The sequence below is a fragment of the Cryptotermes secundus genome, unplaced genomic scaffold, assembly GCF_002891405.2.
Source record: "Cryptotermes secundus unplaced genomic scaffold, Csec_1.0 scaffold131, whole genome shotgun sequence".
Classification (NCBI taxonomy): Eukaryota; Metazoa; Arthropoda; class Insecta; order Blattodea; family Kalotermitidae; genus Cryptotermes; species Cryptotermes secundus.
This window is the reverse complement of record NW_019742552.1, coordinates 1,756,913-1,780,732: the sequence shown is the minus strand read 5'-3', so window position 1 is coordinate 1,780,732 and position 23,820 is coordinate 1,756,913. Positions and strand designations below refer to the sequence as shown.

Sequence of the window (23,820 nt, the reverse complement as noted above, 5' to 3'; positions counted from 1 at the left end):
ACAGAAACAAAAGATAGAAACATATGTACTTTAAAAATGGAATAAAAAATATGGTGTCCATTAAACGTTTTCTTTTTCTTTGGCACTTTCCCCCACACTTCATACCAGCTCAAGTTAGAAATATAATGACCACGTGTTGATAAAATAACAGTATAACTCTTCCAAATGTTTAAGGTGAAGAAAATTTCTTTCCCTTGAAAGATGTGTTCTCAATGTTACCTACAGCTATTCAGAAGGTAAGCAGAAACTACTTATGCCACTATAATGAAGATGTCTGACAACAGGAAGCTGTTATCTGTCATGCAAAATGCCCATCTTTTCAACTGATACTGGAGTTTGCCTATGAAAACTCACTCAATGTTTGAAATGAGTGTGTAATACTGAAGCGTAACTCCAGGTCCAATTTGTGAAATTTACTTCAACTGATTAAAAACAGTCCGGAGAGTACATATGAATATGTTTAAAATATTATTTATACTATATATAGTGGAACCACTTTTTACGCCTTTCACAAATCTACCAGCATTTGCATGGTCCAGACTAAATGCCCATAAAAATGTTTAACTGATTTTAAGTTTCCTCAATTTCATGTTTTCCCCGCATTTGCACTTCATTTATCTACTCATGATTATATAAATTTATCAGATTTTACATTTTGTAGTTCAGTCCTAGATTTCATATTCCTTCCCCATTAGCAGTTGCAAATGACTGTCAAAAAATACAGAGCGTTCACAACAAGAAACCTCGTACCACTACAGGTAGGCCGGCTAATTACTCAGCCTTACCCCTTGTACCTTCCGCTAGCTCTAGTCAATCAGTTCCGCAAGAGGTATGCTCAAAGTTGTGTTCCGAACCACAACTGAAATACCCGCCCTCATCCTGTGGCTTGAAACCATTTGTTCAATTATTACAAGGAACCAAGAGGTAAAATGATAAGGGACTCAACAGATATTACAGAAAAAGCTCAATTACTTGAGGCTCTTAAAAACGCCTTGCCTCTTTGAAAGAATCCCGGACAAACACGCTGAAGTTCGCCAGCCGAAATCAAAGCAACAACTTTCCTTATCAAGTTTTGGTGAGCTTCAGCAGTGTAGGGTGTGTTCCTGCACAGTTCCTTCCAGGTTCCTCCTCAAGTAAAAGTCAAATGCCAAGATCAGGAGAGCTTTGGGGGCCACAATCCTGTACTAATGATCCTGCCATTGAACGCCTCTTGTAGAGAGCACTATGAATTTCAAGCAATATGAACAGCTTCGCTGTCTTGTTGAAAGTAGCCATACAGTCTTTTGTCATTAATCAGCTGTTTAAGTGGATTTATAGATCCACTCCCCCATACATCTTCATGGCTCAATGCTTAATTACTTGAGCACAGGGACTTCACCTTTAACGGCCCGATTTCAGTTTCACGAAAAAATATTGGACTAATGATTCCCATACAACTTACAGCACACTACACTCCAATCTTTGTTATGTAACAGAATCTGGTGAACTGTTTGAGAATTTTCATCACTCCAGATTCGTGTTTCTTTTTTTGGGGGGAGGAATTTACATAACCGATTCCGTGAAAGCATGCTTCGCTGGTCATGAACAGCAGCCAGGGATCACACAGTCCATCGTGCACATTTTCATCATCCAATTACAAAACCACGTTCTTTGGGGTGCATCAACAGTTCAAACTCACACACAACTCTAACTCTATATGGATGAAATTTTATTTAGCTGCCTCAGAAGCACAGTCTACAGACACACCTGTCTCGTGATAATCGTCTTTGAGATTTTCGAGGGCTAATCTGTAACTGAGCCAGAATGTCTTCATGTTTCTAATCTATGATCACTCACTGTTTTCTTGCAATAATGTGATTATCAAGCACTGACCCCTTGAACGGCCACTTTTTAACAGGTTTGCAAACGCAAGATTCTGTCGGTGCAGGTGAATCGGGGTATCTGGGGATTAATCTTTCCTTGCACTCCGCATTAAGCTCTCTTTCATATGCATGCTTCTCCGATTAGCAGTTGGTTATAAAAAAGAAACTCTTGAACTGAGCACCTAAGAACTTCCATCCTCTTTCTCAACTGACTTACAGCTGGCAGAAAGAACAAGGGGGTAAGATCAAGTAGTCAGCCTACCTGTGGCAGTATGAGCTTTCCTCTGATTGTGAATGCTCTGCACTTACTTCACTAAGGTCTATCACATTTGTGGGGATTCTTCTGCCGCTCAAGTCAAAGCAGCTCATGTGTTAGGCCAGCTCTGATCTTGTTGCATCTTAGCCTAACTGTAACTGAATGTGAGCAGTCTCTCTCTCTCTCTCATGTCTGGTAAGTGAACCAAAAAATGACCACTGCAACAGAGCCAACTACTGCAAGAAACTGAAGATTCTGGATTTCTGGTATATAATGCTGATGAGATCGTTTTTCCAACTAAAATCTAACAAAACCTTCACTTTTCGAGATTTTTTGATATGGTGGTATATAATTTAAACAGCGGTGCTCCTGTGCAATGCTGATGGTAGTGAAAAAACTTCTATCTCTTGTAACTGGAAAACACAGAAGTCCACGTTGCTTCAAGATTATCAAGAGAGTGCCTCCAAAATATGAAACTAATACAAATTCTTGGATGACCAAAAAATATCTGATGATTACCTCACACAATCAGATAGGAAACTGGGTGCTAAAACCGCAAAAGTTTGCTCTTCATTGATCTGTGTGCTGCCCATCTGAAGATAACCATATATCTCAGCAAAATCAAAGCTGTGTTTCTCCCAACTAACTGTACCAGTCTTCAGATTTGGGAATCATCCATGCATTCAAGTACCATTACAGAAACCAGTTAATTCGGAAGACAGCAGCCATGATAGATGCGGGACTGTTCCAAAATGAACATAAATTCATAATGAATTCACATTCATAGCATTTAAGGCAAATGGCATTGTTAGGCAGTGCTATGAGCTCAGTAAATAGCTGCAAGATCTACATGTAGCTGTAGCCCTGTTCAGATAACATCTGAAACCTCAATGTTCTTTATTTGAAATTACCACATGTATCGAACTGACATTGCGGTTAGAAGAGATGTTCCCCCTAACCACGTAGAACTATCACCCTACTGTTTCAGTAGAAGCGACAGGGGTCTGCGTACCTATTTGTAACAGTGAAGTAACGCTGTGCCCGGAGTGGTGCTGATATCAATGAGCTCTTAAGCTTTAAACATGTCTATTTTGGTAGGTGACCTAACACCCATTTTGGAATAGTGAAGTTTCAAACCCTTCCAGCCCCTCAATGCCCCACTCATTGTTCTCTTGCTGGAAATGGTGTTGTGCTAGATACTGTGAGCCACAAAATATCAGTGTCAGATGTCAATGTCTCTGATATTTTGGACTCAGATCACCTACCAATAACAACCCTCATACTGGATGTCAAAATTTGGAATCTTTTGGAAACTATTGAAAAATTCACAAATTTGGATTGGTTTCAAAGCCTCGCCTCGGAATACCACACAGAATCGAAATTAACTCGCATGTAAAAGCAAATAAAGCGGTGCGAAACTTTACAGCCCTTGTTGCTTCAGCATATAAGTTGGCGGTCAGTAAAATTACTTTCAGATATAAACAACGATCTTCCTGGTATTGATTAGCTATTGAAGCAAAAACGGAGGCTAAGAAATATTTGGCAGGAAACCACGGATCCAACGTTAAGCAGCAGTTAATTGGGTCACGAAATCAATCAAGACGAATGCCCTGTAAAGGGGCACTTGAGCGGTGGGAAATAAAAATAAGTAACATTGAAGCCACACCTCAGGCTATTTGGCCCATTGCGAAATTCCTCTTAAAGAGGGATTGACGAAGGGCACCAATTGCTATTCAGGGTCCTTCAGGCCTTATATTTCATTCGCCTGAGAGAGCCAACACAACTGCTGACTGCTTGGACAATCAGTCCACACACCATGACTTGTGTGATGAAAACCATGAATGGCGGATGGAGTCCAAGCTCTGCTTGATGCCACAGATGAGCCCCCTGAAGGAATAAGACCACATAACTTACAGAAACGGATTAATTCTTTGAAACTGAGAAAGGCCTTAGGAACTGATGGCATTCCAAATGAATGCCTCAGGCACCTTCCAAGGCGCCCACTGGTACACAACACATTTTGTCTTCGGATGCCCCATTTGGGTATTGGAAGGAAGCAAGTTACCAAAACCCGGTGAGTACCCAAAATTCCCTAAAAAATTACACCAGATCAGCTCCCTGCCCACAAGTAAATTATTCGAAAAAGTTATCCCGAATATAGTCCAAAAGCACACTGAAGAAAGAAGCCTGCTTAACGCAAGCCAATTTGGTTTCCGTGCAGGTCACAGCAGGACACTGCATGAGGCTAAGGGACCACGTGACCCTTAATTTCAACAATAAAGTGTCTACCGCCGTGGTGTTCTTGCACATGAAAAGGCCTGTGATTATTCATCGTACTTTGGCTTGCTGTATACGTTCTCTAAATTGGAATTTTCGGCCAGTTTGGGCAAGCTCATTAGTGCCTTCTGTTCACAATGCAAATTCGGTGTTTCGGCAGAAGGCAAAATGCGAGCAGGGGTGCTTCTAGCTTCTGTCCTGACCCCTACTTTATATAACATGTATATAAATGATACCCCCCAAACACCTGGTGTTTATCTAGCCCTTTTTGCCAACTACACTTCTCTATATGCGACAGATCGAAAGGTGGGTTTTGTTTTCAGGAAATTCCAGCGAGGTCTCATCTCAATGGAGACCTTGTGTGGGCGCTGGAATATTAAAATAAATGATAAGACTCCGGATATTTACTTTTCTTGCAGTCGCCGACCACCTGAGCCCAATCTTACACTGAATGGACAACACATTCCATTTGTAAATAGCGTAAAATATCTTGGCGTAATCTTTGATAAGACAGTTACATGGAGATTACACATAGAAGTGACCGAAGCCAAAGCTTTCAAACATTTATTACAATATATTCCCTATTCAAAGTGAGCAATTAAGCACTAACATTAAACTGACCCTTCACTAAGCACACATTAGGATTATGTATCATGCTTGCCACACCTGGGAGTTTGCAGTGGAACCATCTACTGAAATTTCAGCGCCTGCAAAGCAAAGTTCTCCGCACTACTGGAAACTTTCCAAGCCGCACAACTGTGCACGATTTGTACATGGCTTTCAAAATTCTGTATATACTATGATTATATACCAAAATTATGCATGCAACAAGCAGAAGTCACATAAAATCACAAAAATGAAAACGTTCGCAACATTGGACAAGGTGAACCCCGCTGCAGGAAATATAAGAGGCTTAAACTTGGCGGTGGTCAAGCATATGACTGTCCAAGTGACTAGACTGCTGTTGTTAATAGGAGTTACTAATGATAGGCCACGATCTGCTATACTGAGCCTGGATTGAGAGAGGCCTTGTATATGTTGTATATACATAAATTTAATAACATGTAAAATGTAAATTGTACATACTGACAACAGACTTATTACTGTTGACTGTGACTGGCAAAGGACAGCCCGTCATCTCATCAGAAAGAACACCCCACATCAAAATCCTGCAACTCTTTGACAGTAATAAAGATCTGGTCTTAAGCACCAGATGGATTCTTTACTCAAGACAGACTGGCCGAATGACCATCGATCGTAACATAACTCTGACTGCGTTAGATTAGTTGGTCACCGTCATGGTTTAGGTGTGAGGCAGCTACCAGCTGGTAGCGATATGAGCAGAAAAGGCCACCATAGGAAGCCATTACGACATAACGACTGGAAGATATAGCAGTCTTAATGATTGGAGTACTACTTTGTAGGGTGTGTAGATCGCGAAACTGTTACAGTTACCTGTCGTTATGAGTTCTAAGTGTTCAATAAATCCAATTACAATACCAATGAAAATCCTGTCTGTAGTCACTAACCCATAACAATATTCTCGATCAACGAATTAATACTAGGATGTATAACATGATTTGAACCACCCAATTCCAGCCTTTCTCTACGACTTTCCTGGTGTCACATTCTATAGCAAAATTGACAGCATTCCCGGCTTTAAGCCCAACAAAGCTGGAATATTATATAAATGTTAAGCTGTAGGAACTCTATATACACTCAATGCACACATACTTTAATTCACCAAGTTCGAGTATTCCCAATTCAATCGAAAAAATGTTAAAGAGGACTGAATCATAGATTCTTACACGAATAACGAAAATGACAGGCCTACTAAAACAAAGTAGCAGACCTGGGAAAGCCAAAAAGAGAGTAGTAGTAGTAGTAGTAGTAGTAGTAGTAGTAGTAGTAGTAGTAGTAGTAGTAGTAGTAGTAGTAGTAGTAGGACCTACTGGGTTGTTGCTGCAAAATAAATTTTGGTTTTCTTACTTGAAACTCTTACTGCAAAGGATGTAATAGGTTCTCTATGTATACCACTACGTAGCAGCAGAGCCCAGCTTCATAACAGTCTAGGTAGCAGACGCGCATGAGCATGCTGAGACTTGTTTCAGCAGTCAAAATGGCGACCGTGCCTGAGAACCATACTACCAAAGAGCAGCATTCCTTCTGTGCGTTCTTTTGTGGTAAAATGACTCAATGCAAAGAGTATTCATAATGAAATGTTTCTTGTTTATGGTGGGAAGTGTTTCTCGCGTAAAGCAGTTCACAACAGGCTGGAGAAATTAAAAAACGATCGAAATTTGCAGATGATGCCTAACCAAGTCGCCCTATTGTGATTGTGAGAAACAACTGCACTAAACACTAAAGGTGAAGTACCCCCCAGAAAGACAATGAAAAACTTCAAAGAAATGTGGTTCACATGCTGTGTGGGCATCATGATGAACATTACAAATAGACTTATGTATGAACATGTTCCAGCTGTGTTTGCAATAATAAAATATTATCTGCTGCAAATACAGTATGCGCAAAAAATGATAGTACCTTGTCATCATTCTCCTGAAAGAAAGTAACACACACTATTAGCATGTTGATTTACCAAGGTGTGTGTAATGTCAGTTTTCGAAGTGTGCACCACCTCGCTGCAAACAGTGTTCATGTGTTAAAATCTTATAGTGTTCATATCGTTCACGCTATTTCTCAATCATATCCCAGAACAAAGGTTGCTGCAGACTCCTGCAAAAGGATACTATTTGCTTGCGTAATGCAGGCACACTTCGTGGCAGTTTTCACAGTTGAACACGCTCTCCTTTAACATTCCCCATAAATAAGCATCATGTGGTGTAAGATTGGGGGAATGGGAAGTCACTACCATGTGAAATGATTGGTCTTGGTAAAGTTTTCCTGCAACAGGGCTAGAGATTCTTGAGCGGTAAGGCTTGTCGCCCTGTCCTGTTGATGCCACTGTCTATTCATGTGAAGGCCCCTTGCACAACATAACTTTCTCAAATCCTGAAGACATGGTCCGATCACTATATCCCTGTAGCATTCTTGGGTGATGGTAACAGCATTGCCTTCCTCAGCCTCAAAGTAATTAGGGGCTAATATACCGTGTGCTGAAAAGGCACACCGTATTGTCACATGTGTACTATGTAGCGGTTTCTGGACGATAACATCTTGCCACTCAAAACCAAGGAAGCGAGTTGTCTGGCGACTGATGTAGCCGTCCAAGTGACTGTGACTTTTGTCGGAGAACCATGCATTCCTCAAGAAATCTGGATCCTTGTACACCATGGCCAAAAAAGTTCTACAATGCACCATCATGGCTCGCATATACGAAGGGGGACCCAAAAATAACCGGAACCGACCTGTTGCGCGCACATGCTTTGTAGTTACAAGTTGTGCTGCTAGGTGGTGTTAGCTGGGGGTCTCCTGCGATTGTTAGTGAGCTGGCGTCAGTCTGAGTTAAGTGGTTTGTCTGTGGTGCTCTGTTGTGTGCGTTCCTGTTTCAACCCTTTGGCGATTAGTGAGATGGCCGAACAGAAGGAACAAAGAGTGTGCGTGAAATTCTGGATCGTTCTGCACTTCACTCTTAAAGTCGCGGCAAACATTCACGTGGTTTTCTCTTTGGTCATCTCCGAGCAAGCGAGGAACAAATTTTGCAGACACCCGTCTCATGTGCAAACCTTTGGTTAAAATTTGCTGGACCGTGCTCCATGAGATGTTCGTTTCCTCAGAAAGTTGGTCAATGGTCTTTCGACGATCAAGCAAAATTTCGCGCACTCTTTGTTCCTTCTGGTCGGCCATCTCACTAATCGCCAAAGGGTTGAAACAGAGCACCACAGACAAACCACTTAACTCAGACTGACGCCAGCTCACTAACAGTCGCGGGAGACCCCCGGCTAACACCACCTAGCAGCACAACTCGTAACTACAAAGCATGCGCGCGCAACAGGTTGGTTCCGGTTATTTTTGGGTCCCCCCTCGTATGACTGTGTCAAGCGTTGTTCAACCCGTATCCGGTACGGAAATCCAACTATGTCCTTAAACAATCGGCGAACGGATGGATCGCCGACGTTCAGTTTCAAGGCCGTTCGTCGTAGACTTCATCAGGGCGAATGCAGCAGTTGCTGAAGAACACGTGCATCATTCACTTTTGTCGGAACAGTTACTGGTCGAACAGACTTCCACCTCCGTTGACAGTACACTACCAGAACGGCGAAATTTCATAACAATAGACAGCATAACTGTGTTACTTGGTGCTGTCTTATTAAATCCCTCTTGGAATTGTTCTGTCACCTTTTTCGAACTCAGTCCCCCTTCACGACCACTTCTGTATGAGCGGAAATAATACTCAACTATGAATACTGTGACGTGTTGCGCTATGGATGGCGCCCGTCCCTCCCCGCCAGCCGTGACGTACCGAGCGGAGCCGAAGTGAGCCAAGTCCAAGCACGCTGGTCGCTATGCAAAGCGAGTAACCAGTGGTTGCTAGGCAAAGCAAATAAACAGCGGTACCTATTACATAACACAGGACACCGCAGTTGCTACGTAGCCATAAACAACTCCCGGCAGCGTTGCTAGGCTATCGGTAAAGGACGACTAGTCAACAAGGAAGCGAGGCGTTTCCTGTTGTCCGGCTGAGGGTTTATAAGGGAACTACACAGCCGCCGAAGACAGTTAAGTGTATCGGTCGCCGAAATGAGTTCTCAAGGCAGCAGCCTATGAGTTGAGCTGGAATCTAGCCAGCAGTGAGCAGTAAGGAGTGTGTTGAATTGTAGTAGTCACCGATTTCAGTTGTAAAGAGTGAATCGTGATAGTGTGAAGAGATTTGATTTTAGGGTTTGTAAAGTATGGAAACCTGTAACATTGTCATAATTAATTGTAGCAGATACTTGTAGGTTGTTAAATAAACCAATTAACAATCTGAACGGCGTGTTCAGTAATGAAACATGTCACAATACTTTTTCCTCCGTTGAGAAACCCATTTCCAACAACTGCACAACACAACTTCCTTTTCACTACTGCGAACACGTGTGGCTGGAGCTATGCCCTGTCGACAAACGCATATGCGCGTTAGAGTTGCAGTACTGATAATTTTGGCGCATAGTGTAAGTTCAGATTATGGGTACATTTGACACGAGCTCTGACTTGGTTAGGTACAAATGTTCAAGTACTTTACCACATACTATCAAATAAAACTTCAACAGGCAGAAATTAAACGTCTTTGGCTAAAATTACCTAATGAAACATACCAGTCACAATAAGATAAAACTACAAGTGGTATACAAGGTGCCATACACCTGCTCTATGCAAAATTATCATGTGCACCTGCTTCAAGGTTAAGTGTGTTGCACTAACACCACAGTACAATAAAACCTGCCTTAAACTGATGCCTTGTCTTTAACGAAAACATTTTAAAGTCCTCTGACTTTGGGGCTAAAAAGATAAATATCCTGCATCAAATGGAAATCAAAATAAGCCTTTATACAGAAAATTTCCAGTCTCCCGGAATGCATCGTTTAGAAGAATTTTAGGCATCCTATATAGTGACGTGGATGGCGCAACAGGAAGTAGGGGTCACGCGAACTCCGGGGGCTCGCGAGTGACGTCACACACCCCCACTCCTTCCACCAGTACGCAACGCTCGGTAAACATCCCTCCCCTGCGGTGACGTAATAGAAGAGCAACTGTGTTAGGCATCCATTGCCGCGGTGAAGTAACAGCACTTCCCACAGTGACGTAACAAGGGATACCGCGGTTATTACACAGCAGTAAACAACTCTCGACAGCGTTGCCCAGGAACGTCTGTAAACACGGCGATTACGCAACAGGGAAGCGAGGCGCGTTTTCCGTTGTCTGGCTGAAGGTTTATAAGCGAACTGAACTGCCTAAGGAGTCAGCCCCCGTGTGGAGGCGGGGTCGAATACTTCCACCGTGACCGTGTGAGTTGTAGGAGGCGACAAAAAGGGAAGTCTGAAATCTGAGACAGTAAAATATGGTAGCGAGTCCCAAGGGACTCGGACCCGAGAAAACCCGCGCCGGCAAGGGCCAGCAGCATATACAAAGGAAAGATCCGTCTTCTCGTCAGAGAGGGCGCACCACACAAATAAGACCGTAACTGTCAAACAGTAATAAATATCTGGTCATGAGCCGCAGGAGGGTGCTCGACACCAAGACTTACTGACTGACAGGCTCAGTCGCTATGTGACTTTGACTAAGGAGTCAGTTGGTATATAGCAGCAGTCGTGGAAACAAGACCTGAACGCGTGGTTAGAAGATTTTATAGTGCGCGCGATAACTGAGAAGTCAGCCAGTGAAGACTTATTGTGACTTCAAGATTTTGTGTGTGCCATAGAACAGTTATACTGGGAGTGTGTAATTCACAGAGACTTGTATAGCTCCAGTGTTATAAATACATGAAGACTACTGAGGATTGAGTGAACAGATAGTGTGTAGGGTTTGTAAATTGTGTTATAATTACTCGTAATTGTAGCTACGACTTGTAGGTTGTTAAATATCCCAATATTAAATATTCGAACGGCGTCTTCAGTAGCAAAACACATTACAATGGTGTCACAAGTGGGATCTGTGGTGGACAAAGTGGCATTGGGGCAGGTTTTCTCTGAGTACTTCGATTTCCCCTGCCAATCTTCATTCCACCAATTGCTCCACAGTCACCCTCACCTATCATCTGGAGCTGGTACAATAGGCCAGAAGTGGCCACAGTACAAGGAACTTAGTCCCACCCCACTAGCAATAAAAAAGAAAGAAAAAAGAAACCCGCTAATCTATACAGTTTACAGAGTGAGTTTAGCGGCGCCTTTTTTCTTTGTTTCTTCTTCTCGAGTGGCAGAATGCGTTCCTGCTGCTGTGGGACGTGGTGACACATCGTTTGGTGGAAGTGCTCTGTCGGCTTCTGTAGGACGTGCAGATCCCAAATCTGACTGCTCATAATGTTTTTTCTTCAATTTCTTTACAATCTTCCACAGCGCACTCATCCTTGATACTTCTGCAAACAACTCATCTTGCGCAATGTCAAGCTTCAGTTTGTCATCTTTCTGCTGTGGGAGGAGTGCAGTCCTTTCGCTGGTTTCCATCTTAACAGAGGATTGGAGCTTTGCTGGAGCTGCAATTGGTCTCTATACTGTTTGCTTGAGGAGTACGCTTTGAATTCGCTGATATCTGTTCAACTTGTGGCTGTGTGTGTTCCTGGTTATTGAAAGAAGCCTCTGTTTTTATCTGATCATTTTTGATAGGAGCATCGTTCAGGCCAGCTTCTGCTGCCCCTTGATCTTCTGCATTTGAGTTCTCTTCCAAGACAGCTAAGACGTGACAATTCGGCCTTAGTCTTAAATGTGGATTTTCTCGCGGCCTGTAGCTTGTTAGCTCATTCTTCAGTTTCATTATATATGTTGTCTTCTCATTTATCCTCTAGTCTGCGTATTTTATCAGCTGCTTCTGCAGGCTGTAAACTCTTAGCATTATAATGAGTAATGTCCACACTAGCCTGTGTTGATGTACTTACAGGGTTCATAACCACATGACTATCTTCTGAAAGATGATCAATTTTGACCTGTAGCCGCTCTATCTGGTCCTTTTGTTCTGCTACTATTGATTTGAGTTTCTTCACCTTCGCATCAGCTTCTATCAAAAATTCGGCAAACATTTTCAGTGCTTCTGACTTCACCTCCAAATCCTGGGTTAGTATTAAATTAGTCTCCTTTAGATGTAATACTTTAGCAAACAATGTTTTCAATGTTCTGATCGCATCTGCTAACTTCACCCCCAACCGATATACAATCTTCTCGTTACTAGCCACCATCATTTCCTATTTTGCGTTTATTAAGGATGAAAACTATCCTGGTTTGTGATGTACTGACCCCTGAGCTGGCCGAAGATATCCTTAGTAAACTGCTACAAGGACGTCTGCTTGTTATGTCCTCACTGTCCGTTATTTAAAGCGGTTTTTCACAGCTGAGATTTTTCTGCTTCCGTGCTACTGGCCTAGCTAGCTGGAGACTCACTCATGACTGAACGCGGCATTTAACATTTACGATTCTTAAGTACAAGTAAGAGTAACACACTTATTAGGGCCGCACCATAGCTCAAGTGGTTAGTCGCTGGCTTCCCATCGTGGCGGCCCGGGTTCGATCCCGGGTCTCATAGTGGGATTTATGGTGGACAAAGTGGCGCTGGGGCAGGTTTTCTCCGAGTGCTTCGGTTTCCCCTGCCAATCTTCATTCCAACAACTGCTCCACAATCACCCTCACCTATCGTCTGGGGCTGGTACAATAGGCCAGAAGGGCAAATTGCGCGCTGGATACAGCGCCTACAAGAGTACAACTTTATTTTGGAGCACTGTCAAGGCCGGAAACATAACAATGATAACGCCCTTTCTAGATGACCCTGCCAAGAGCAACGTGCGCAATGCCACAAAGCTGAGACACGGGCAGATGTAAAGCAAATACGCAATATTGCAACCCTACCGGCAGCCGGCTGGGACCCAGTTACCCTAAGAGAGGAACAGCTAAACGACCCAGACATATGGCCTATTCTTCAGGAAATAGAAACCAGACGAATGGAATGGCAAGATATCGCGGATTGGAGTCCCACATACAAAACCTACTGGACTCAATGGATATCGCTCGCTGTGAGAAACGGCATACTAGAGCGTAACTTGGAATCTGCCAATGGAAGATGTCAAGTAGGCCAGATAATTATACCTCGGAGCAGGGTGAAGGACGTTCTTAGCGAACTACATGATGGACCGTCAGGAGGTCACTGGGGTTTTAATAAAACCCTGAATAAGGTTTGGCAGAGATTCTACTGGCTCCAAGCAAGAGCCGATAGTGAGAAATGGCGTCAACAGTACAACATGTGTGCAGCCAGTCGGGGACCGCAGACCAGGAATCGTGGGTAAATGCAGCAGTATAATGTCGAGGCTCCGTTCGAGAGAACGCAGGGCCCTTCCCACGAAGCGACCAAGGAAACCGATACCTACTGATCGCTATGGACTACTTTACCATGTGGCCGGAAGTGTACGCCATTTCAATCAGGAAGGGTCGACAACAGCAGAAGTTCTGCTTACCAACTTCTACCACCACTTCGGCATACCTCGGGAGTTGCAGTGACCAAGGCCGTAATTTCAAGTCTCATCTGCTACAAAAAGTTTTGTAACGCCTGGAAGTGAGAAAGATGCACACCATGCCCCTGCACCAAGACAGACGTCATGGCGGAGCGCTACATGAAGGCCATTGAGGACCACTTGCGGAAGGTCGTAGCATCCCACCAGAGGGACGGGGATGAGAGGTTACCCCTTTCTACTAGCTTACAGGGCATCCACTCACGACACTACGGGCTTGACACCTGCTAGCCTAGTGTTCGGACGAGAACAGGGGTACCCCCAGACAAGGAACAACCCACACCAGATTATGCAGCAGACTTAGTGGATCATCTACACGACATCCACAATTATGCCTGACAACACCTGAAGCTCGCCAGTGACCAGATGAAAACTCGGTATGATAAACTGGCCAACTCTGCAGGTTACCCAGGTCACTCAACCTGCAGGAAAGGGAAATCGCCGAAACTTCAATCCTCGTGGGAAGGCACTTTTAAAATAATAACCCAGATAAATGATGTGGTATACAGAATCCAGAAGAACCCTAGGTCGAAAATGTTGGTAGTACACCTGGACCAGCTCGCGCCTTATCATGGAGCAGATCGAGACTAGCAACCATAAAAAGGAGGCAGATGTAGCGGTTGCAGAATGGAAAACAGGAAAAAAAGGTACGGGGATGTACCTGTTCGGGATGAACAACCTCTAGAAGGGAGCAGTGTAACGTGGATGGCGCAACAGGAAGTACGAGTCACGTGAACTATGCGGGCTCGCGAGTGACGTCACATACCCCCACTCCTGTGTCAGGCAACAATTTCCGCGGTGAATAACAGCACTTCCCACAGTGACACAACAAAGGATACCGCGGTTACCACACAGCGGTAAACAACTCTCGACAGCGTTGCCCAGGAACGCATGTAAACACGGCGATTACACAACAGGGAAGCGAGGCGCGTTTTCCGCTGTCTGGCTGAGGGTTTATAAGAGAACTGCACTGCCTAAGGAGTCAGTTGGAATATAGCAGCAGTGGCGGAAAGAAGAATCGAACGCGTGGTTTGAAGATTTTATAGTGCGCGACAACTGAGAAGTCAGCCAGCGAAGACTTATTGTGTGATTTCAAGATTTTGTGTGTGCCATAGAACAGTTATATTGGGAGTGTGTAATTCATAGAGATTTGTACAGCTCCCGTGTTATAAATACGTGAAGACTACTGAGGATAGAGTGAACAGAATAGTGGGTAGGGTTTGTAAATTGTGTAAACCCAAAACTGTGTTATAATTAATTGTAGCTACATGTAGGTTGTTAAATAAACCAAATAACAATCCAAACGGAGTCTTCAGTATCAAAACACATTACAATATTCTACAGAATTTTGTGTTCTCTAACTCTCTCAATGCAGCCTTTAACAGTATTGCACTACCTGCACTGAAATTCAACTGAACTGTTTGCCCCTCCTGGAAATTTTACTCAGTAAGGGCTCTAGGGCTACATTTTTACGTTAGTCTAGGAGTTGTCATCATGGTTACAAAGACGAGAGTTGTGCTAGATCTTAACACAAGAGTAAAAGTGATTCATGAACAAGTCATGGAAGCCTCTCATCTGTTCTCTTAAAAAACCCCCCTGGGATATGATGCCAGATCCAGAAGGCTACACAGGCCATGGCCGACTAACATAATAACCCCCACCTCCCAGCTTAAAGGTTACTGTCCATCCTTTAACCTTGCCTTTCTCTCCCCCAACACAAAACCCTGCCTCTGTCCTAGCTTCTTTCCTCCACTCCCACTCCACTGATTTCACATGTAGACTTACTGTGTATATTTCCAACACCAGTCTGCTTGTACCGGTTCTCACGGTCTCTTCGCTTGCAGATTTCCTATATTTTCCCTTCTACCCTGAAGATGGAGGCGATACGTTCCTCCGAAACGTTGGTTAACACCAGAAATACACAATGCCACATCCCAGAAGACTGCTTAAAACTAGTGTGTGAGAGGGCTGGGGGGGGAAGGAAATTTTGAAGAGGTTGGAAAATAGTGCTAACGGAAAAATAAAAGAGAACTTAAGAAAACTGCAAACAAAGACGTTAATGAAATACCGTGGGAGTAGCTGGTGTCAGGGTGAAAAATCACCATGAGTCGGGTTCTATGGTACAGGAATATGTTACGAGGTCGGTGAAAAACTGGGGAAGACGGAATTCAAACCATCTAACGGGATGGCTGGAGAGTTTTCGCAAAAGACATAAGATAGTTTTTAATGAACTTTGTGGTGAAAGTGACGTAAATAGTGAGACCAAGGAGTGGGTAGCTAAATTATTGCCATCCATAATCAAGGATATGAACCTGTAAATGAGAATGATCAGCAGGACTTACTTATTAAGATGCTGTCAAAAGTTTAAAGGAACTGCAGGAATTTGCCATACAATGGAATGATTCAGACAAGCTTAGTCTAATTTCTCAAGCTAAATTGATTGAGAGTCAGGCAGCCAAGACAGTACTGCACGCAAAAACTCTGCCTGAGTTTTAAAATTATAAAAAGTGAGTACTGCAATTTTTTTCTGTTCAGTGTAATGCTTGCATGTGTTCAATGATTATAATGTGAACAAATTAATTACTACAGCATTTTATTTCGCCTCAAATATGTGCATGCCCTGGTATAATCATTACAGTAGACCTACACTAAAGGCAAACCTGGCTTCAGCAGAAAAATGTTTTGGACCCTTGACATTCCGTTTTAGAGATATTTCACTATATTTACTTTCAAAAAGCATTGCTAAGGAATGGGGAGGCATAATGTCCTTGAAACATGCACCACTGAGTCAAAATCACCTATTAAATTGTGGCTGGACACAAATTCTATCCCTCTCTAAAAAAACATGAACATGATGTATTTCAAAAGCTGTTAAACAGTATGCTGGCCACCAAAGCACATGTAACCAATATACCATCCATGCAATACACATCACTGCAAAAAAACAAAGTACAAGCAAGAACACAGGCAGAACATTTAAATTCTTTTTATATTATTTCACACATTACATTACTTAAAAAAAACTCGTTTTTAAAATATTACATTACTTAAAATACTGAGGACCGGTCGCATGATATCATGATTTTAGGACAGGTTAGGTTGTAACACACTATACCTTTCCCTGGCGCCACCAAAATGAATGACTACTGCATAATATTAATCTGGAATGTTTGCTTAGTAGGCAGCAACTTGACCTCGCTGTTTTGGTTCCTCCTCCAAAGGAAAATGACCCTTGACCCTTCAAGCTGTTATGTACCATACAAGAAGTTAGTGCAATATGAATCAAGGACAGAAGCAGTTGAAGACGAAGTGATCTCTTGGAGAACAAGAAATATCTGACTTGTTCTCCAATGTGCTATCTGACGTTCCTTCTGAGTAGTAGCAGTGAAAGTGACTCGAACAGTGCAGTGACAGGGGACAACAAATGTGGTCACAGAAAATAAAAGTGAAAGCAGCTCCGACAAAAGTGCAGGTAGTAAAATTGCGCTGACAGCCACATGGGGAAAAGTAGACAAAATGCCTACTTTGGGACAGTTTACTGGAAATCCAGAGGTGAAACAAATTCCATCGGACCCAACACAAATGTCTGAAGTAGCAGAACTGTTTTTGGAGACAGGGATACTCGTGTTGTGAATATGATTTCCACAATTCACAATTCGAGCATGCTTGATGTTCAAAGGAGACATGGACAAATAAAGAAGCCTATTTGTATTTCTGAGTATAATATGTTCATGGAGTTGATAGAGCCAATCAATACTTGGCCTATTGTTCTCTTCCTTGGAAAACAGTAAAGTGGACGAAGAAAGTTGCCTCGTGGCTCATAAATTGTGCCATTTTCAATTCATTTTTGGTTTACAAGAATCTAAACCCTGATTCAAAATTGAAATACAAAGCATTTCTGATGAATGTGGCAAAGGCCTCGGCTACAGACAACATGGTGGCGGCACAACAAGAGTCAGAGACAGACTTAGTGCGACTGGGCCCATCAACTCCCACCCAACGCAGGCCTCTTGTGGACCCCCCTGGGCGACTCTCGGGTGATATGCGGAAACAAACCCCCATGAAAATTGTGAAGAGGGAACATTGGAAGGAAAAGCATCCTTCTAGGCAATGCCGTGTTTGTGCAATTCACAGAAAAAGGAGTATGACTGCCTACATTTGCAAGCTCTGTGTAATGCCACTTCACAAAGGGGAATGTTTCCAGAAATATCACACTCTCAAGCGCTTCTAGCATTGGTAACTGTTCTCCAAAAAATTTAGTTCATAAAATTAATTAGATTTTATATTAATTCTTAAAGTGAACAGTGCACAAGTTAGGGTACTGGGTTTAAAAATGGCGGTCCCCAGGGTGATTTAAATATTTAAATTGCTGGTCCTCAATGTGTTAAAAACATTTTTTTCAAATAAACTTCTGGACATACACCCCTCAAGGGTTGTATAGTTTTATAGTACAGTATAACAATTTATGCAAATCATCATGTAATATGCAGACCAATTGACAAAAGCTGTATAAATAGATGACAGTACAACAGCCCTTGCTATGAAACAGCTCTGTGGACACATTAAGGAAGAAATTTTCTGTGCGGTTCGTGCTAGGATGACTGTTGGTGAGAGCCAGCAGCAATTGCAAATGACAGACCTGTCTTTTCTTCAGAGTGGGCGCCCCACATAAACAACCCCACAACTGACAGTAACAAAAACATGAACTTGGGCCCCCAGATGCTGTGTTACACCAAGACGGAGTAAGGGGAAGCCACTACCACGCTACAGCTGGTGAACAGAAAACTTTATGTGTGCTGCAGTACAATGATTTGTAGCGAGCGTAGATCCGTGAAACTGATAGATGCCTGTAAATACAAGTTTTCAATAAACCCAATTAGCAATCCAAATCCTGTGTCTAGTCATTAAATATGTGAAAATATTGATCTGTGTAACTGATATGCCTGTAAATACAAGTTTTCAATAAACCCAATTAGCAATCCAAATCCTGTGTCTAGTCATTAAATATGTGAAAATATTGATCTGTGTAACTGATATGCCTGTAAATACAAGTTTTCAATAAACCCAATTAGCAATCCAAATCCTGTGTCTAGTCACTAAATATGTGAAAATATGTACCTGATGGTGGCCATGTGCACGTAAAACATGAATTTTTATGAAAGTAAGTGCTGATTTGACTACAATCTGTTCAAGTTGCACTGAAGACTATTGCATATATACTGAAGCAGTAAACTCAAAGGCAATGTCGTTAAACAGTTTTCAGATGACAGAATCACTAGAAATTAAAAATTAACAATCCCAAATCTCATCAGATGGTGTGATAAATGGATGGCTGGCGTGATCTAATTGATGAGTCAATGTGTTGTATGGGGAGATGGATGAAAATAAAGCTGGTAAATGATGGTAAAAAAAAAAAAAGCGGACAGAAATATTGAAAAAAAAATCAGTACTTATGGCCACAAAAGTTACTGGAGGTATGTGTTGCATCTGCTGGCCACAGCTTCTTAAAGAAAAATCATATTTGGCTGCTATCCAACCTTCAAATTCTCATGCCACAGTAGATGTGCTGAAGTAGTTGCACAGCCAAGCCCCTTCACCCATGCATGTTCCACCACTTTCCACACAATTCTCTACCCTCCTTTTCCCCTCAACTCTCATCAACAAGCATACAATTCACATTAAAAAGGGTGCCATTAACTGTTAAATGGACCAAATTAGTTTTTTCTCTCTTACTGCTCTCACCTTGAAGCATAGGCCTGATTTCTGTTTCATGATCATTTTACAGATCAGCTCATTGCAAGGTCACTCCCTAAACACAGGACAACACAAACAGAATGAACGCATACACGCACCAAACATCCACACCCTTGTGCGGGATTCAAATCCACGATCTCGGCTTCTGAGCAAGCGAAGACAGTATATGCCCTAAGACCGCTCAGCTACTGTGACCGGCCTTGAATTAGATGATCACATGAAACTGAATTTTTCTAACTTGCATTTAACAAAGAAAGCCTGTGCCTATCACTACCACTTGGCAGTCCTATCTGTAACTTGTACACAAGGTCAGAATAGATTGACTTGCCTTATAGTTCTACACAGATACTCATTACAAATTTATTCTAAGCAAGATATTAACAGCACAAAATTTATATGCCTGAAGATGTGAAAAAGATTTTGAAGATTTCCAGTACAATATGAGTGCACAAACCTTCTAAAAAGTAAAAAGAAAATACTTGTTGACTTAATCCATGAAGCGCAAATTATTGTGAATCCATTATGTGCATGCACACAATCAGCAATAAGAACGACATTAATCAGTACTCACCATTCGGCCAGGTCCAAGACCCTGTACTCGCACACGTACTGTTTTGTATCCAAACTCCAGGGCTTTCTAAAAAGAACAAAGCCACTTTAGTTAGAGAAAATGGAAGTGTGGGTATAACAGGAAATGAATTGTAACAATATGCACTCTGTTAGCACCACTTATTTGATCTGTATGATGATGATATAGAGTGCACACAACTTAACGCACTAACAAACCCTATGAAGCTGAACCAAAATTCATGAGCAGTAGCATCCCACACTAATGACATACTACCATTTTCAGGGTTAAGTGAAACTATGAGTAAATTCATATAAAGTAATGTGTTATGGGTGGCCGGTGGGACTGAAATTAAACAGGACACAACAGCTGTTGGCCTATGTCGATGTGAATGTACTGGGTGATAATGTGGATATCATGAAGAAAAACACACATACTTTAATTGACGCAAGTAAACAGGTTGGCTTAGAAGTAAACACAGAGAAAACTAAGAATATGTTGAAGAAAGCAGTCTTCTGGGATTTGGCACCATGTATATGTGGTGTTAACCGACGTTTCGAAGGAACGTATCGCCTCCATCTTCAGGGTAGAAGGAAAAATATAAGAAATCCGCAAGCGAAGAGACCGTGAGAACCGGTAAAAGCAGACTGCTGTTGGAAATATATACAGCTATGTGAGCAGTGAAGGATGGGGGGAAGGGCAGGTATACAAGTGAAATCAGTAGTGCTGAGGGGGGGGAGCTGGGACAAGCAGGGTTTTGTGTTGGGGGAGAGAAAGGCAAGGTTAAAGCCTGGGCACTAACCCTTAAGCTGGGTGGGGGGGGGCATGCTAGTCGGTCATGGCCTGTGTAGCCTTCTGGATCTGGCATCATATCCGGGGGGGTTAAGAGAACAGATGAAAGGCTTCCATGACTTGCTGAGACAAAAACCCCCTTCTCTGTTCATATTTTTGGGATGGAGTTCAATCTCAATGGCTTCCCTAATGATGCGATCCATATAGCGGGTCTTGGTGGCGAGGATGGAGGTATTCTGAAGCTGAATACGGTGTCCCAGATCGATGCCATGTTCAGCTACGGCTGACTTGTCCAGATGTTCGAGACGGATGTGCCGCTGATGCTCCTTCAACCTCATGTCCATGGAGCGGCCTGTCTGCCCAATATAGACCTTGCTGCACTCGCATAGGATACTGCATACACCCGGTGTCCTTAAGCCCAGGCTACATTTAACCAGCCAGGGGAAATTGGATACTTTGTTTGGAGGCAAACCCACTGCTTTGATGTTGTGCTGGGACAGCACTCTGCTGATACGGTTGAATATGGTCCCGACAGAGAAGGAAGGCGACTGAGCCCGGTTTGTCTTCAGGCCGGCTGATGTTGGGCCGATGGTTGAGAACTCTGTGGATCTGCCGGTTGTTGTATCCATTCTTCTTGAATACATCCCTCAGGAGCACCAACTCCGCATGTAGGCTGTCTTGATCACACAGTGCTCCAGCCCTGTGTACCAATGTGGAAAGTGTAGCTTGCTTGTTGGAAGGGTGGTGGTGGGACGCAGCATTAAGGTAGAGGTTTGCATGGGTGGATTTGCGGTACACTCTATGGCTCAGAGAACCGCTGGGCCTCCTGTAATTATCTATACCGAGGAAGGGGAGGTGGCCTTCAGTTTCAGTTTCCATTGTGAACAGAATGCAATGGTGGATACTATTTAGATGGTTTAGGAAGTCCTTGAGCTTGTCAGGCCCATGTGGCCAGATGACGAAGGTGTCGTCCACGTAGTGGAACCAGCAGCGGGGCTTGTGTGGAGCCAAGTCAAGTGCCCTCTCCTTGAAGTCCTCCATATATAGGATAGAGATGACCGGAGAAAGTGGCGAGCCCATCGCCACACCATCGGTTTGATCATAGCACTGGCCATTGAAGTTGAAGTATGAGGTGGTCAGGATATGGCGGAAGAGTATCAAGATGTCTTCTTTGAAATGTTGTCCTAGCAGATCCATTGTATCCTTTATAGGCATCCTGGTGAAGAGTGATACTACATTGAAACTGACCATTATGTCGTGGGGATCAACATGGAGAGAGTCCAACGTGTGGACAAATTCCATGGAGTTACTTATGTGGCGTGGACCGTTCCCAGTGTATGTGCTTAGTAGGAGAGCCAAGTGTTTGGCCAGGCGATAGGTAGGAGAGCCAATGGTGCTCACAAAGGCCATTAGTGGAATGTCAGGCTTGTGGATTAGCTGTTGGCAGACCTCCTCAGCAATCGGGGACTTTTTTAGGAGAAGAACAGTCTTGCACTCTATGGTATCGGTAGGATCCTTCTTCAACTTCCTGTAGGTCTTATCCTCCAAGAGAGCGACGATCTTTCAGTTGTAGTCACACGTATCCAGTACCACGGCCGCATTACCCTTGTCAGCCGGAAGGACGGTGAGCCCCTCATTGGCTTTTAAGGACCGAAGGGCTCTTCTCTCGGCAACAGTCAGATTGTCCTTTGGTTTGTGGGAGTTCTTCAGAATCCTGACCATCTCATGGTAGCCTCTCATCTGTTCTGTCAACACTTTGCAGACCGGTGGCATGTTTTTATGCCCAGCGCTTTTAAACGTGGTGGACCAGTGGCATATTATTACGACTTTAGGAAATGTTATGTTGAAACACACTATACCTTGCACTTGTGCTAGGCAGACGCATAACTGGTGCGTGATAGACCTCTTGAATTTTTGCTTTGTAGTCAGTAACATGACCACGCTGTTTATGACCCAACTGTTTTCCTTTCTCACTCCAAAAGAAAATGCCTTTGTTCATCTTCCAGCTGCATGCACCAGGCAGGAAGTTACTAGTGCAAATTGGATCAAGGTCGGAAGAGGTTGAGGTCCAAGCGTTTTCCCGGAGAACAGGCAATATCTGACTTGTTCTCCGATGATCTATCTGACGTCCCTTGCGAGTCTGCTAGTGATAGCGACTCACCATCTGATAGTGAGTGTGGCAGGGCTGAAAAAAAATTGTGGCCACAGACAGTGAAAGTGACAGTAGTTCTGACAAAAGTGCGGGTAGCAACATTGCGCGGAGAGCCACATGGGGAAAAGTAGACAGAACACCTGCTTTGGGACAAGGGGTGAAGCAAATTCCATCGGACCCAACACAAGTGTCTGAAGTGGCAGAACTGTTTTTAGGAGATAGGGATGCTCGTGTTGTGAATATGATTTCCACAATTTACAATTCGAGCATGGCTGATGTTCAAAGGAGACATGGACAAGTAAAGAAGCCTATTTGTATTTCTGAATATAATATGTTCATGAAGGGAATTGATAGAGCTGATCAATACTTGGCCTATTATTCTCTTCCTAGGAAAATAATAAATTGGACAAAGAAAGTTGCCTTGTGGCTTATAAATTGTGCCATTTTCAATTCATTTTTGGTTTTAAAAAATCTAAACCCTCATTCAAAATTGAAATACAAGGCATTTCTGCTGAATGTAGCAAAAGCCTGGGCTACAGACCTCAAGGTGGCAGCAGAACCAGCGGCAGACACAGTCTTAGTACGACCGGAGCCGTCTACTCCCAACCCATGCAGGCCTCATTCTGACCCCCCTGGGCGACTCTCGGGTGATATACGGAAACATACCCTCGTGAAAATTGTGAAGAGTGAACATGCCAAGGGGAAGCAGCCTTCTAGGCGATGCCGTGTTTACACAGTACACAACAAAAGGAGTACGACTGTCTACGTGTGCAAATTCTGTGTAATGCCACTTCACAAAGGGGAATGTTTCCAGAAATATCATACTCTCAAGCACTTCTAGGAGCATTGGTAAGTGTTCTCCAAAAATTTTAGTTCATAAAATTAATTAGGAGATTTTATATTAATTTTCAGAGTAAACAGTGCACAAGTTAGTGTAGTAGGTTTAAAAATGCCCGTCCCCAGGGTGATTTAAATTGCCGGTCCGCAAAGTGTTAAAAATCCCCCCGGGGTATGATG

General features: G+C 43.1%; 1 protein-coding gene across 2 annotated transcripts in view; it reads right to left on the bottom strand.

Annotated features, from left to right (window-relative positions):
• LOC111873281 (28S ribosomal protein S11, mitochondrial) overlaps nt 1-23,820 on the bottom strand; it is a 44,945-nt gene that overhangs the window by 9,399 nt on the left and 11,726 nt on the right. For both annotated transcript variants that reach the window (XM_023867864.2, XM_023867865.2), the window contains exon 4: nt 19,863-19,928. In XM_023867864.2, coding sequence (XP_023723632.1) covers nt 19,863-19,928 — 66 coding nt within the window. The remainder of the gene's footprint in view (nt 1-19,862; nt 19,929-23,820) is intronic.